Source organism: Chiloscyllium plagiosum, chromosome 3 (genome assembly GCF_004010195.1).
Source record: "Chiloscyllium plagiosum isolate BGI_BamShark_2017 chromosome 3, ASM401019v2, whole genome shotgun sequence".
In the NCBI taxonomy this organism is placed as follows: domain Eukaryota; kingdom Metazoa; phylum Chordata; class Chondrichthyes; order Orectolobiformes; family Hemiscylliidae; genus Chiloscyllium; species Chiloscyllium plagiosum.
In genome coordinates this window covers 67,224,427-67,240,579 of record NC_057712.1, presented here as the reverse complement: position 1 = coordinate 67,240,579, position 16,153 = coordinate 67,224,427, and the positions used below count along the sequence as shown (strand labels likewise).

The following is a 16,153-nucleotide window of genomic DNA, read 5'->3' as shown; positions in this document are numbered from 1 at the left end:
AGTCTGTTTAGAACATAGAACATAGAAAAGTTCAGCACAGAACAGACCCGTTGGCCCATGATGTTGTGCCAAAGATTAGGTCGTAGGTGGTATAAGTGGCTGAGGATGATGTGAATTATGCAGAGGTTGGTGGGGTGAAAAGTGAGGACCGGGGGATGGGGGTGGGGGTGGGGGTGGGATGGTTCTGTTCTTGTTGTGTTGGTAGGGTTGGGTTCAAGGGTGGAAGTGCAGGTAGTGGAGGAGTTGCGCTGGAAGGCATTGGAGGGGAAATTGCAATCTTCGAAGACTGAGGTCATTTGGTATTTTCTATGATGGAATGCTAATTCTAGAAAATCCTGTTCCACTTTCTACTTGGTGCAAGTCTACAAACATACATCAGTCATAAAATTGTCTTTGACTAAAAAAAGACATGTTCTTATAAAATGTCTTTCAAGACCTCATTACGTTCCATAGCGCTTTCCAGAAATTTCTGAAGTTTAGTCATGACTGTAATGTTCTAGTGTATAACACCAATAATATGCATTTATAGAACACATTTGACTTAATAAAAGCATCCCAATGCACTTCGCAGAAGCATTATCAGATAACATTCAGCACAAAACCATGTTAAATAGTATCAAGACAGATGACCAAAGGCTTGGTCAAAGAAATGTTTTTAAGCTTTAGGTTAGTGGAGGAGAAAGGTAGAGTTTAAGGGGGGATTCCAAAATATACATTCTAGGCATTTAAAGGTACAGACACCTAAGATGATTCAGCAAAAAGTGAGGATATGCAGGATGCCAAGATTGGAGGAGGTTAGGTACCTTCGAGAGTTGAAAGGCTGAAGGAGGTCACAGAAATAAGGAGGGATAAGACTATCGGGAGAGGGATCTAAATAGAAAATTGGAATTTTATGATTGAGCCACATATATAAAACATGTTACTGTTATTATAAAGCGTATACGAATTTAAGTATGCTATCATTGCAGGGTTTACAAGCAGTAAATGTGCTTTTTTCACCCCTGTATTGCATTAATTTGTATTTGAAGTCGAGAATCATCCATTTCAAGATGTTGCTGGCAAGATGACACTTGCATGCAGCAGCCAGTACATTCCAAAAAATGGAACTTGCGGGTTGTTCATTTAAAACCTAATTCAAACCTCAAAACTGTGTACTTTGTGGTCACTTTGTATATTTATAAAAATGTTATGTTTAAAGTGCATTGCCAATTGTAATATTTATTATCCACAAACTTTGTGAAATTTTGGAACAAAATGATCTCTTAAAATGTGCTGCCAGTAAATATGTTTCAAACAGTAAAGAAAGCTGAGACCACACATTAGCACAGCAGGCTCTGTCACAGTGGCCATTGTAAAATCCCGTCTTTATATATTTACATGCTATTAAATTATTTCAGGTCATTCACTGGTTTAACTGCAACTATCATTAAAGCAATTTGTTAAATTAATTTAATATGTAACCAGATTTCTTCCCCAGTCCTGTCTATTCTGGTTAGATTGTGTAACTTGATGCTCAATTTTACACTAAATGAATTGCATAAAATGGAAAGCCTGTTTACTGATTTTTAAAAAAATCTGTTTCAGGATGCAGAGCTGACAACTGTGACACCTGCTTCACCAAAACTTTCTGTACAAAATGCAAACCAGGATTCTATTTGCATAAAGGAAGATGTTTTGATATCTGTCCTGAAGGGTTTACCCCAAATAATCAAACAATGGAGTGCACTACCGCTGGTAAGAACATTTTATTAACTTAAGTTATACATAGAAAAAAGACTGATTTGCATCAAGTGCATTACATACCATCAACATTTCTTGAAGGGCCCTACAGCCAACGAAGTACTTTGTAGGTGCAATCACTACTGCATGAAGTGCAATGACCAATTTGTATAGAGTATGGTTCCACAAACAGCAGTGCAATAGTGACTAAATAATCTGTGTTAGTAAAGTTAGTTGTCAAATAAGTATTGGCTAGGATACTGAGTAACGTCCCTGCTTTCTACCTGAGAGATCAAATGAGCCTTCAGTATAATCTCTCATTTAGAATCATAGAGATGTACATTATGGGAACAGACCTTTTAGTCCAACTTATACATGCCGATCAGATATCCTAAATTAATCTAGTCTGATTTGCCAGCATTAAGCCCATATCCCTCTGAACCCTTCCTATTCATATTCCCATTGATATGTTATAATTGTACCAACCTCCACCACTTCCTCTGACAGCTCATTCCATACACGCACCACTCTGTGCATGAGAAGGTTGCCAGCTTGGTCCCTTTTAAATCTTTCCCCTCTCACTTTAAACCTATGCCCTCTAGTTTTGGACTCCCCCAACCTGCGAGAAAGACCTTTTCTATTTATCATATCCATGCTCCTCATAATTTTATAATTTTCAGCCTCCCACGCTCCAGGGAAAATATTCAGCATCTCCCTACAAGTCAAACCTTCCAAACCTCACAACATCGTTGTAGATCTTTTCTCTACCCTGTCAATTTTCACAACACCTTTCCTATAGCAGGGAAACTTGAAAGACAGCACCACAAGTTATACTTCATTTGCAATAGAATATGGAATTATTTACCTCAAATTGATGGAAATGTATTCAGATTTAAGTGTACGAACAAGAAATATTTCTCCAATATTGTACTGTTTAGAACCAATGGAAATGAATGGCTGCCTGTATGAAATTGCACGTTGTGACACATTGTTTTATTTGTGAATTAAGTTGATAAAATAAAGGGAAGAAAAAGCAAAGGAAAATATTGATGAAATAGTAGAAATCAGTGTACATAAGGAAGAAAAGGAAAATGATAGATAATATCCAGATTAAAGAAAATAATGGGAAAGTCATGGAAAAGTAAGGATAAAAGCAAACAGGAAAATTAAATTCGAGCAAAGAAAAGACTATAAACTGATGGAATCCAAAAATTGTGAGATTACAAAAACACCCATGTCCATCAAGTTTAGCATCCTGGACATCACAAAATACAGTGTAAAAGTGAGTTGATCAGAAATCAGGCAATCAATCTCTACCAATTAGATTATACTGCATCATATTACACAAAGAATACTCCATTGTGGAGAGGATTGGGAAACATTAGTTAAAGCTACCTTTTTTCTTTCAAGTACACTGCATCTAACAGAAAACAGAATTCTATGTTGCACAATATAAGAATCTGACACCATTAGAATAAACAGTTTCTATTAACTTGTTTAAATGCCAAAGTTCATGATTAGCTTTTAAAAATAGGAATTACTTTCCTTTCAATTTTTGTGAATATAACTGCCTCTGTAACTTTTTAATGTTGAGCATTCTTTTCGACTCAATCCAAGTAATATATCACATATTTCAGTCTTGGTAAGCGTATGAAATAACTGTCCAGAAACAGAAGGATGTTTGCACTGCACAATCAGGCACACTTTCTTTTTCACAAACTGCGTTGTGATCAAGGTTTTTGAATAAGAACATCAAACACAAGAGATAGGAGCAGGGGTAGGCCATTCAGCCCCTCAAGCCTGCCTCACCCCACCTGCCACAGATGATCTACCCAAGACTTCAAATCCTCTTTCATGCCAGCTCCTCATTGCCTAAATTTATCATTTTTTTAAAAAAAGACAGCTTTATCTTGAATACTTTCAGAGATCGATCCATCAAAACTTTCTGGGCGAGAGAATCCTGACACTCTCTACGCTCTGGGAAAAGAAATTCCTTCAGATCACATTTTAAATGAGTGCTCCTTTATTCTGTAACTTTTGCACCCCAGTTTGAGACTCCCCTACCAATCGAAACATTTTCTCAACATCTGCCCTGTCAAGCCCCCTCAGAATCTTGGATTTGCAAAAGTTAGAATAAAGCCCCTTTTACATTAGTGCACATGGACTTTGCCTAACAATTCAGAAAGCTGGCTTTTCGATGCAAAGGTTTTGGGACTAGTCAAGACCAGCTAAGAGCTGAGCCTAACTCCTCCAATACGCCTCTCACGACCATTCCCGGAGGACCTTTGCAGCACCTATATAAAACAACAGTGAAGATCCTCAATCAGCTCTAATAAATATCTTGCTCCTGGCATTAGAAGTGAACTGTTCAATATCACTGTAACATTGAGAAAAATTTTACAGTCTTCCACCTGAGAGTTTGAGTTGGGTGGAGGGTGCTCTCATAAAATTCGATATATGAGTTGTATGCTTGCCTGCCTCAATCTCGCTTCCAGGTCACAGGTGGGCTAATGTGTGGCCCACCGACCTTTTAGCTTTAGGTACCTCGCCTCTGCCACCCCAGGGGGAGGCCCATGCCACACGAGTAATCCGTCAGTTTTTACTGGGTGGGCTGCTATCAAGAAAGTATAGCGGATTTCTTTGGGACATGCTTTTGGCCAAAAGAGACAACACCCCCCACAAGGCGTATTTAGGAAACCTCAATCTCAAAACATTTAACCCTCAATCTCCATCCTCTGTGACCCAGCTTCAAACCTCCTCATGTTAGCCGTTTGTTATTCTTTCATGAGGTGTAGGTTTTGCTGATAAAGCCAACACTTCTTACTCTTCTAGAATTGCCATTGTTGGCCGTTTCAGGAGACAGTTAAGACCCTCATTCCAGGCCAGACCTGGTAAAACAGCAGATTACCTTCTCTAAAGCACATTAGTAAACTGGAAATTGTTTTTTATGATAATCAGCCATGATTATAATTAGATTAGATGTTAATTCTAGATTGCATTGAATTCCAACTTTATCTTCTAGCATATGGATTTGAACCCATGTCATAGAGTCATACAGATCTACAGCATGGAAACAGACCCTTTGGTCCAACTCTTCCGTGCCGACCAGGTTTCCCAACCCAATCTAGTCCCACCTGCCAGCTCCCGGCCCATATCAATTCAAACCCTTCCTATTCAAATGCCTTTTAAATGTTACAATTTGTACCAACCTCCACCACTTCCTCTGGCAACTCATTCCATACGTAAAACCCTCTGAGTGAAAAAGTTGCCCCTTAGGTCTCTTTTATACCTTTCCCCTCTCACCCTAAACCTATGCCCTCTAGTTCTGGACTCCCCCACATCAGGGAAAAGACTTTGTCTATTTATCCTATCCATGCCCCTCATGATTTTATAAACCTGTATAAGGTCACCTCTCAGCCTCCCACACTCCAGGGAAAACAGCTCCAGCCTATTCAACCTCTCCGTATAAGCTCAAATCCTCCAACCCTGGCAACATCCTTGTAAATCTTTTCTGAACCCTTTCAAGTTTCACAACATCTTTCCGATAGGAAGGGGACCAGAATTGCACACAATATTCCAACAGTGGCCTAACCAATGTCAAGTACTGCCGCAACATGACCTCCCAATTCCTGTACTCAATACTCTGACCAATAAAGGAAAGCATACCAAACGCCTTCTTCACCATCCTATCTACCTGTGACTCCACTTTCAAGGAGCTATGAACCTGCATTCCAAGGTCTCTTTGTTCAGCAACACTCCCTAGGACCTTACCATCAAGTGTATTAAGTCCTGCTAAGATTTGCTTTCCCAAAATGCAGCACCTCAAACTTATCTAAATTAAACTCCATCTGCCACTCCTCAGCCCATTGGTCCATCTGATTAAGATCCCATTGTAATCTGAGGTAACCTTCTTCGCTGTCCACTACACCTCCAATTTTGGTGTCATCAGCAAACTTACTAACTGTACCTCTTTTGCTCACTTCCAAATCATTTCTGTAAATGATGAAAAGTAATGGACCCAGCACCTATCCTTGTGGCACTCCACTGGTCACAGGCCTCCAGTCTGAAAAACAACCTTCCACCACCATCCTGTGTCTTCTACCTTTCAGCCAGTTCTGTATCCAAATGGTGAGTTCTCCCTGTATTCCATGAGATCTAACCTTGGTCACCAGTGTCCCATGGCGAACCTTGTCGAACGCCTTACTGAAGTCCATATAGATCATATCTACCACTCTGCCCTCATCAATTCTCTTTGTTATTTCTTCAAAAAACTCGATCAAGTTTGGCACCATTTTGCCCTCACCTGAAGTCTTGACCTTAGGCAATTAACTCCCCTCTGAGCAGGGGATGGCTGTAGAGCCATTTGGTTTGTTGGGAAAATTCCACCATTTGAAACGTCCTAGCCATATCATTTTCATACCACGTACCTCATTGATGTTACAATTCATTTCTGTCATAAATATATTTCTTAAGTTCAATTGCATTAGTTGCTCTCTTATTTATCTGGGAGTCACTTCAAACTGCACAAGGTCTTTTAAAGCAACAGCACAGTTCAGGGTGTAATAATATTTCATTGTAACCTGAATGGATACTGTTGTATACTTCCTCAATCTGAACAAAGGCAGACACTACAAGCATTTAGAGAGAATTTTGATGGTTATGCTGCTTCATTTCACCGCACATGATAATATAGGTTACAGGTTGTGATCAAAACTCACTTCATTTTCCATACCTAAACAAAGTATTGATCCTACCATGCTGTTCCCCATTGGCAGAGTTTTGTATGAGTATTTACAGGATTATGTTGCTTGCTGCACAACCACTGACTGTAAAAACCCATTAGTTTTGGCTTTCCACCTAAGGCAGGATTTCTGTTTAGGAGAAAACGAGGACTGCAGATACTGGAGATCAGAGTTGAAGAGTATAGTGCTGGAAAAGCACAGTTGGTCAGGCAGCAACCAAGGAGCAGGAGAATCAATGTTTTGAACATAAGCCCTTCATTCCTGATGTAGTGCCACAAGGATAGATGCTGGGTCCATTACTTTTCATCATTTATACAAATGATTTGGATGTGAACATAAGAGGTATAGTTAGTAAGTTTGCTGATGACACCAAAATTGGAGGTGTAGTGGACAGCGAAGAAGGTTACCTCAGATTACAATGGGATCTTGATCAGATTCTCCTGCTCCTCAGATGCTACCTGACTGGCTATGTTTTCCCTGGATTTCCATTTTGTACAGAATTAAGCTTTAAAGCAATTGCCTTTACACTTAGAAGATCTTGGTCAGTGAAAACCTATTCCATGTATGTTCAACAGCAGGGCGAAATTATAAATCACTCCTTGTTCCTATTAAAACCCAGGAAGAAGTGAACATCAGATTGGTCTCCTGGAGATGTTTAATAATTCAGGTAATTTTAATGTTTAATCCGGAGCTGAACAGTAAAATTCCTGGTCTGAGTCAAGTTGGATGATCACACTTTGAGCTGACAGTATGGGCAAATAATTGAAAGAAGCTGGTACAATAGGGTAGGGTGGACAGAATGCTTTGTCATCATTATTCAGCCATGCCTAATAAAAAAAGTACACACATGGAAAAGCTGAATCTTCAGTTGAATAGTCTTCAGTACCGGATGTAAGGTTCCCAGTGAAGATATCCATTATGTCTAAAGCATAAATCAGAGGAAGGGTAAAGAGATGATTTCCAAAAATAAGTAATCAATATCATGATTAATTTTACTTATTCCTTTACAGTGCACTGTGAAGTAAATGAGTGGACTGCATGGGGTCCCTGCACAAAACAAGGGAAGACATGTGGTTTCCGGAGAGGCAATGAGTCAAGGAAGCGAGATATTGTGCAGTTTCCTTCAGCACAAGGGAACCCCTGTCCAAAAATCACAGAGACAAGAAAATGTATTGTGCAGAGAAAACGATGTCCAGCAGGAGAAAAAGGTAAGAGTGTCTCGACGTGGGTTAGTCTGGCTCCCACAGAGGGACAGTGGGCTACTGAAATAACTAACTCCATAATCTTACAATACTACAGCAACAAATGTCTGAATTAACTGAGTCTATGATGTATGGTACCAATGCTGTTGGCAGTGATTATTGGCAGGATTGTATACAATACTACCTAGTACTTAACTAAGAAAGTAACCATCACTTTTTAATTTGAGTAACTTGTAATTATTACACTTTTAAATTTGAATGCAAATCTTGCTGTACATTTGTTAATGAAAGACCATGTCATCTTAGGCTTATGGCAAACATGTGTGCAATGTTACACAAAGTAGAAATCCTGTCGAAGTAGGCTTTACAAGATCTGAAGTGACTATAAAAAGCTGCCATAACCAACAAATTGCTAGCTACTAGCAATCAATAACATATGTCACATCAGTGCACTGGGAGCGAACGGTTTTCATGAAGCAGTCTATTTACATTGTGCTTCAGTGAATAACCAAATCATACTTTGCTTTATTCAGTTAATTCAGGGTGGTGTTGTTGCATTCCAGTATCTTATTTCTTTCTTCAAATGAGACTTGGAGCAGCAATTGAAAGGTGATTTCCTGAGAATTAATGCAGAAGGGAACATCTAAGTATACTTTCTAAGGGGGAAATACACTGTTACCTGACTTCCATTTTTGGGGTGTGGTGTTATAAAAGTTGGAACTTTTTGTTAGCTAATGGCTTATACTATAGGGGAGACAATGGTCTAGACGTATTATCACTAGTACTATTAATCCAGAGTTTTGGGGACCCAGGTTCAAATTCCATGAAGGCAGATGATGGAATTTAAATTTAATTTAAAAAAATTGGGATTTAAGAGTATAATGATGACCCAGGAATCCATTGTTGATCGTCAGAAAAAACCCATCTGGTCCACTGATATCCTTTAAGGAAGGAAACTCCCATCCTCACCTGGTCGGGTCTACATATGATACCAGACCCACAGCAATGTGGTTTACTCTTAACTGCTCTCTAGGCCATTGAGGATGGACAATAAATGCTGTCTATCAAGTAATGCCCTCATCCCGTTACTGAATAAAGAAAGAAAAATAATCTTGCTAACAACCTTTGGAAAGAAGGTGCCTAAGGCACATCTAATATCAGCATATGCGTAAGAAAAGCAGCTAGTTGGCAAAAATAATTTCAAATCTGAGCCATTGCACGGTTAGCACTGCCTTCAATTAGGTCCTGGGAGGAGGATGGGGGGAGCTTTGAGATAGTGAACCAAGTTCCATATTCAGATAAATATTATTATGAATGTATGGTGGCAATCTCAAGGACCTCTGATTAGGTTGTATGTCAACGTGATTATATTGATCAGTGGATCTAGTGCCAACAGCATACAGGGCAACTCACTTTCAGAAAGGGGATCCGAAACTGGCAACACATTCCTTTGTAAAATTGAAGATATTATTAGCTTTTATGCTACTTTAATACAGACCAAACTACGTAATGTAAGGTTTGTTTTTGTAGTTAAGTATGAAATATTTTAAAGAAAGTTGTACGAAAAGGTGATCCTTTAATGATGACAATCTATTTACATTTATGGCCCCAATGTTTATGGGAAGCTACATCTACAGCAAGAGTACTTGGAACTACTGAGAGGGTGCAGTTGGTGTTGAATTTATTGGGAGGATCTCATTTATAGAACTTTTTATTTCATTTCCTGCGCCAGCAGCCTTTGAAAGACTGGAAAGTTGCTTACTTGGAAGGAATGTGCTTGGAAGTAATTCGTAACAATTGGAGAATGTCATGGAATGGGGATGCTCGGATTGTGGCAACAAACAAGGAGGGAGAAAGCAGAGGAGCAGGCTCTGGAGGATATGGGGTAGGAGGGGAATGGAAGAGTCCGGGTGGTAATCAGCATTCATAGGAAGGGAGAGAATTCAGGCAAGGAGATCTTTAAGAAGGAGTGATTGTGACAAGAGATCACAGGAAGGGAGAGATTGTGGAGAAGAAGAGAGATTGTGGGAAAGGAGAGACTGTGGGGAAGGAAAAACAGCAGGAAGGAAGAAACCAAGAGGAAGGAGAGATCAGAGTGAAGAAAAGATTATGGGTAGACAGTGGAGGAAGGAGAGACTTCAGGAGTGAGAGATCACAGACAGTGAGAGATTATGATAAGAGAGAACATGCCAGAGGAAGGGTCTAGGAGGAGGTATATCTCCTGATAACTTTAAAATCTAGAAATCTATTAATCACTGGCTTGAAGTTGCTCGATGACTCAGCTCATGCTGCTCTCTTGAGTAGTGAATTCCAAAGCTTAAATGGCTTGCCTCTTGTTCTGAGACATCTTTGCCTGGATTTGGATTGTCTAACCAATGGACCACCTTTCTCCATCAACCCAGGTGAGCCCTGTTAGAATTTAGTATGTTCAATGAGTGGGTGAGATCAGAGGGACAGAGATCTAGGAGGCAGAGAATTACTACATGGAGGAAGAGATAGCAAAGTTGGAGAGATCGTGGGGAAGGGGAATCATGGAAAGGGGGAGATTTCATGGAAAGAAAGATCCCGGGAAGGAAGAGACTGTCAGGAAAACCTTGGGTGTAGAGAGCCATGGAGAAAGAGAGATCACAGGCAGGGAGAAACCATGAGGAAGGAGTGATTGAGGAGAGGGAGAATTCATGGAGTGGAAAGACCGCAGTTAGGAATGAATTGCTAGACATATCAAGAAAGTGAGAAATTGTAGGAACAGAGATTGAGGAAGAGATTCTGGCAAGCAGTTTTCTTGAGGGGACTTTGTAAGCTCTCCTGCTTCTCTTGGCCTACAGGCAGTACCAATAAAGCATTTCTTTGCCGCATCTGACAGCTGCTGGGTTTCCAGTCCCTGCAGTAAACCCAGCCCCTAACTGCTAAAGTCAAATAGCTCTCAAGATCTGACTAATAGAGTCTAATCTGAATATTACAATCACTGAACTAACTTCCAGAAATTAACCAAGTTCCAGAAGCAACATCCAGCTCAGACCGAACCCAACATATGTGTATAGTTGGGGGAAGGGGGGAAGAGAGGTAATTTAAAATTGCCCAGTAAGTGAAAAGAAAACAAAGAACTGCAGATGCTGGAAATCAGAAACAAAAACTGAAGTTGCTAGAAGAACTCAACAGGCCTGGCAGCGTCTGTGGAGAGAAGCATTTAGTACAGTTAGCAATTTCGGGTCCAGTGACCCGTCTTCAGAACTGTAGCAAAACAATATTATGGCTGGCCTGCAGTGCACTATTAGAGTCTGTGCAGTTCTAATTCACTGGAATTATACCTAAGGCTTTATTATATGCATTAAATAGTGGTTGCCTGGGCTTACTTTGGTGCAAACAATGTTAAGTTACATCTTGTGCTGAAATCACATAAAAAATGAAAGCTGCCCAAGGTAGCAAATCAACGGAGTTCCTAACTTGTAAATGTACTTAATACAAATAAAAGAAGTCTGAGCATGTACATAAAAGCAAAATAATGACTCTTGTGATGTAGTGATAATGTCCCTACCTCTGGGATAAAAGGTCTGAAGTCTGGTCTCACCAGGACAAGAGATGTGTCATAATATGTCTGAACAGGTTGATTAAAATGATTATAACAAAATAAGCACAAAAGCAAAGCACAGCAAATGGTGGAAATTTGAAACAAAATGTTCAGAAGGAGAGTCATATTTGACTCGAAAGGTTAACTTCATTCATCTCTTCACACGTGCTGTCAAACTAGCTGAGTTTTTGACTGTACAGATGATGACTACTAAATACATAAATTCAGGGAATGAGTGAAGAAAATCTACATGTTCTGAATTAAATGCACAATATAAGAACACACTTGTATTATAAGAAACTCACTATACATTTCAGATCAGTGTACATAGTTTCTTTAGCTCACAGTCTAAACAAAATTGATTCAAAAACATTTAGTCATACATCTCTTTGTAGTCAAGCTAAGTTCATGTCAAAGGTTCAATTGAGGAACACATATGGAGCCCCCGATGCTCCAGGGAAAACAGCCTGAGCCTATTCAACCTCTCCCTATAGCTCAAATCCTCCAACCCTGGCAAAATCCTTGTAAATCTTCTATGAACTCTTTCAAGTTTCACAACAACTTTCCAAAAGCAGGGAGACCAAAATTGCACACAATATTCCAACAGTGGCCTAACCAATGTCCTGTATAGGGGAGACCAAAATTGCACACAATATTCTAACAGTGGCCTAACCAGTGTCCTGTATAGCCACAACATGACCTCCCAATTCCTGTACTCAATACTCTGACCAATAAAAGAAAGCATACTAAACGCCTTCTTCACCATCCTATCTAGCTGTGACTCCACTTTCAAGGAGCTATGAACCTGCACGTCAAGGTCTCTTTGTTCAGCAACACTCCCTAGGACCTTACCATTAAGTGTATAACTCCTGCTAAGATTTGCTTTCCCAAAATGCAGCAACTGGCATTTATCTAAATTAAACTCCATCTGCCACTCCTCAGCCCATTGGCTCATCTGATCAAGATCCCGTTGTAATCTGAGGTAGCCTTCTTTGCTGTCCACTACACTTCCAATTTTAGTGTCATCTGCAAACTTACTAACTATACATCTTATGCTCATATCCAAATCATTTACATAAATATCCTTAATCAGTCCTTGCCTTTCCAAATACATGTACATCCTGTCCCTCAGGACTCCCTCCAATAACTTGCCCACCACTGATGTCAGGCTCACCAATCTGTAGTTCCCTGGCTTGTCTTTACCACCCTTTTTAAACAGTGGCACCACGTTAGCCAACCTCCAGCTTTCCAGCACCTCACCTGTGACTATTGATGATACTAATATCTCAGCAAGAGGTCCAGCAATCAGTTTCCTAGCTTCCCACAGAGTTCTTGGGTACACCTGATCAGGTCCTGGGGATTTATACACTTTTATGTTTTTCAAGACATCCAGCACTTCCTTCTCTGTAAAATGGACATTTTTCAAGATGTCACTATCTATTTCCCTACATGCTATATTTTCCATGTCCTTTTCCACAGTAAATACTGACACAAAATGCTCATTTATTATCTGCCCCAACTCCTGTGGTTCTGCATAAAGGATGCCTCGCTGCTATTTGAGGGGCTCTATTCTCTTCCTATTTACCCTTTTGTCCTTAATGTATTTGTAAAAGACCCTTTGGATTCTCTATAACCCTATTTGTCAAAGCTATCTCATTTCCCCTTTTTGCCCTCCTGATTTACCTCTTAAGTATACTTCTACTTCCTGTATACTCTTCTAAGGATTCATTCGAACTATCCTGTCTATATCTGACATATGCTTCCTTCCTTTTCTTAACCAAACCTTCAATTTCTTTTGTCATCCAGCATTCTGTATACCTACCCGACTTTCCTTTCACCCTAACAGGAATACACTGTCTCTGCACTCTCTTTATCTCATTTCTGAAGGCTTCCCATTTTCCAGCCGTCTCTTTACCTGCCTAATACCATCAAAATTCACCTTTCTCTAATTTAGAACTTCAACTTTTAGATCTGGTCCATCCTTTTCTATCATTAGTTTAAAACGAATAGAATTATGGTCGCTAGCCCCAAAGTGCTCCCCTACTGACACCTCAGTCACCTGCTCTGCCTTATTTCCCAAGAGTAGGTCAAGGTTTGCACCTTCTCTAGTAGGTACATCACATACTGAATCAGAAAATTGTCTTGTACATACTTAACAAATTCCTCTCCATCTAAACCCTTAACACGATGGCAGTTCCAGTTTATGTTTGGGAAGTTAAAATCCCTTACCGTAACCACCCTCTCATTCTTACAGATAACTGAGATCTTACAAATTTGTTCCTCAATTTCCCTCTGACTATTAGGGGGTCTATAATACAATCCCAATAAGGTGATCATCCCTTTCTTGTTTCTCAGTTCCACCCAAATAACCTCCCTGAATGTATTTCCAGGAATGTCTTCCCTCAGTACAGCTATAATGCTATCCCTTATCAAAAATGCTAGTCCCCCTCCTCTCTTGCCTCTCTTTCTATCCTTCCTATCGCATTTGTATCCTGGAACATTAAGTTGCCAGCCCTGTGTATCCCTGAGCCATGTTTCTGTAATTGCTATGATATCTCAGTCCCATGTTCCGAACCATGCCCTGAGTTCATCTGCCTTCCCTGTTAGGCCCCTTGCATTGTAATAAATGCAGTTTAATTTATCTGTCCTGCCTTATTCTCTGCTTTGTCTCAGCCTGCCCTGACTGTTTGACTTGCTTCTGTTCTCAACCAGTCTCAGATTGATCTCTTTCCTCACTATCTCCCTGGGTCCCACCCTCCCACCTTACTAGTATAAATCCTCCCAAGCAGCTCTAGCAAATTGCCCTGCAAGTATATTAGTCCGCTACCAATTTAAGCGCAATCCGTCCTTCTTTTACAGATCATTTCTACCCCAGAAGAGATTCCAGTGATTCAAAAGTGTGAATCATTCTCCCATACACAGCTCCTCAGCCACACATTCATCTGCTCTATCCTCCTATTCCTTCCCTCACTGGCTCGTAGCACCAGGGGTAATCCAGATATTACTACCCTTGAGGACCTCCTTTTTAAATTCCTGTCTAACTCTCTGTATTCTCCCTTAAGAATCTCAACCTTTTCCCTTCCTATGTCCTTGGCTCCAATGTGTACAATGATCTCCTGCTGGCCCCTCTCCCCCTTGAGAACATTCTGCACCTTCTCTGAGACATCCTTAATCCTGGCACCAGGGATGCAACACACCATTCTGATTTTTCACTATTGGCCACAGAAATGTCTGTCTGTGCCTCGGACGAGAGAGTCCCCTAACACAATTGATCTCTTGGAACCTAACATATCCCTCATTGCATTAGAGCCAGTCTCAATACCAAAAACTTGGTTGTTCGTGCTACATTCTCCTGAGAATCCATCACCCCCTCTATTTTCCAAAAGAGCCTACTTGTTTGAAACATGGATAGCCACAGAAGATGCCTGCACTACCTGCCTACCTTTCTTACCTCTCCTTTACCTCTCCTGGAGTTAACCCATCTATGTGACTATATCTGCGACTTTTCTCCGTTCCTATACCTGCCATCCATCACTCCCCCTTGCTCTTGTAAATTCCTCATTGCCTCTAACTGTCACTCCAACCAATCCATTCGATCTGATAGGATTTGCAACCTATGACATTTATTGCAGATATAATCCTCAGCAACAGGTAAACTCTCCCTAAATTCCCACAGCTGACAAGAAGAGCATATCACTCTACTAAGGGCCATTTTTGCTTCTTCCAATCTGAAGACACGGAAAATAGCCCTGTTGTATTCCTCTACAAAACACTGCGAACTTAATACTTCTGGCTTATATTTTTAAGTTTAATCAAGAGACATATCTCAATAAAACATATAATCAAGAAAGAACCCACTCTATTCACTACTGAAGACTTACAGCAAGGCCTCAAGACCACACTTAAAACTATTCACTTATCTGTGTCTGTGCTGTAATCTCTCCCAAACAGGTGTCTCCCAGATCAGTTGTGTATTTCGCTGTTTATTAATTTTGTTTCTTCAACTTTTTTCCCTTCTGACATACTGGCTCTCAGACTGTCCTTTATCATTCTATAGAATCATTCAATGCCACCATTTAATTGCAGATTGTATTCCAACAATGTTGAGTTCTGTAGTTTGCTAAAAACTCCATGAATTGACTAGAAACAAACTTCTGTTTCATGTTACTGATGATCATTCCTGACAGCCACCATTTTGTTAACAGCTTGTCTAGAATATCAACGACAAAGTGATAATTATAGAATTTGTTATAATGATTTCCAGACCTTTGCTCTGTAGATCATGAACAACAAAAAAAGTGATTTCTTGGGGGCTGCTTGCACTTCTCCAAAATAATCAACTTAGAATTGTTGCTGTGGTTCTGTAGGCTATGGGGTCAGTTGCAGAAGCATGAGAACCAGTTTGACAGGAGCTTTCACTGATTGTACAGGCTAAGCAATTTTTATTAAATTCTTCTATACAGCTTTCTGTAGCTGGCCACCAGTCTAATTCATGGAATACTTGTTTCACGTTAATATGAGTCCAAATATCCTTTAAGATCAAGTTGCAATACATGTCGTTGTAGCAAATTTTGAGATAAATATGCAAGGTGAGTGCACAATATTAGTATCACTAAACAATGCAAGTTCATTGCATATTCTGCTGAAGTACAGGAACAACTTCTATTTTGCAAGATTATTGTGTTTTTAACTATGAGTTCACACTTTGCAGTGAGCTGTCCATTGGCATTCCTGCCTTCAACTCCTCTGCCATAATAAGATTCACACTCACATGTAAAATCACCATTATCATGTCCTCTTCAATGTCACAATTCACTTTGCTATGGCTAACACAGTCTGTGGTATATTATGGCTAAACATGTCAACTATTCGATTGCATGAACTGTTCAAGTTCTCAACCTCAAAACCATAGTGGTGAAGAC

The 16,153-nt window shown here is 40.0% G+C and overlaps 1 protein-coding gene across 1 annotated transcript in view; it reads left to right on the top strand.

Moving 5' to 3' along the window:
• rspo3 (R-spondin 3) overlaps window positions 1-16,153 on the top strand; it is a 105,210-nt gene that overhangs the window by 25,278 nt on the left and 63,779 nt on the right. The window contains exons 3-4 of the mRNA XM_043683857.1: window positions 1,585-1,734; window positions 7,472-7,669. Coding sequence (XP_043539792.1) covers window positions 1,585-1,734; window positions 7,472-7,669 — 348 coding nt within the window. The remainder of the gene's footprint in view (window positions 1-1,584; window positions 1,735-7,471; window positions 7,670-16,153) is intronic.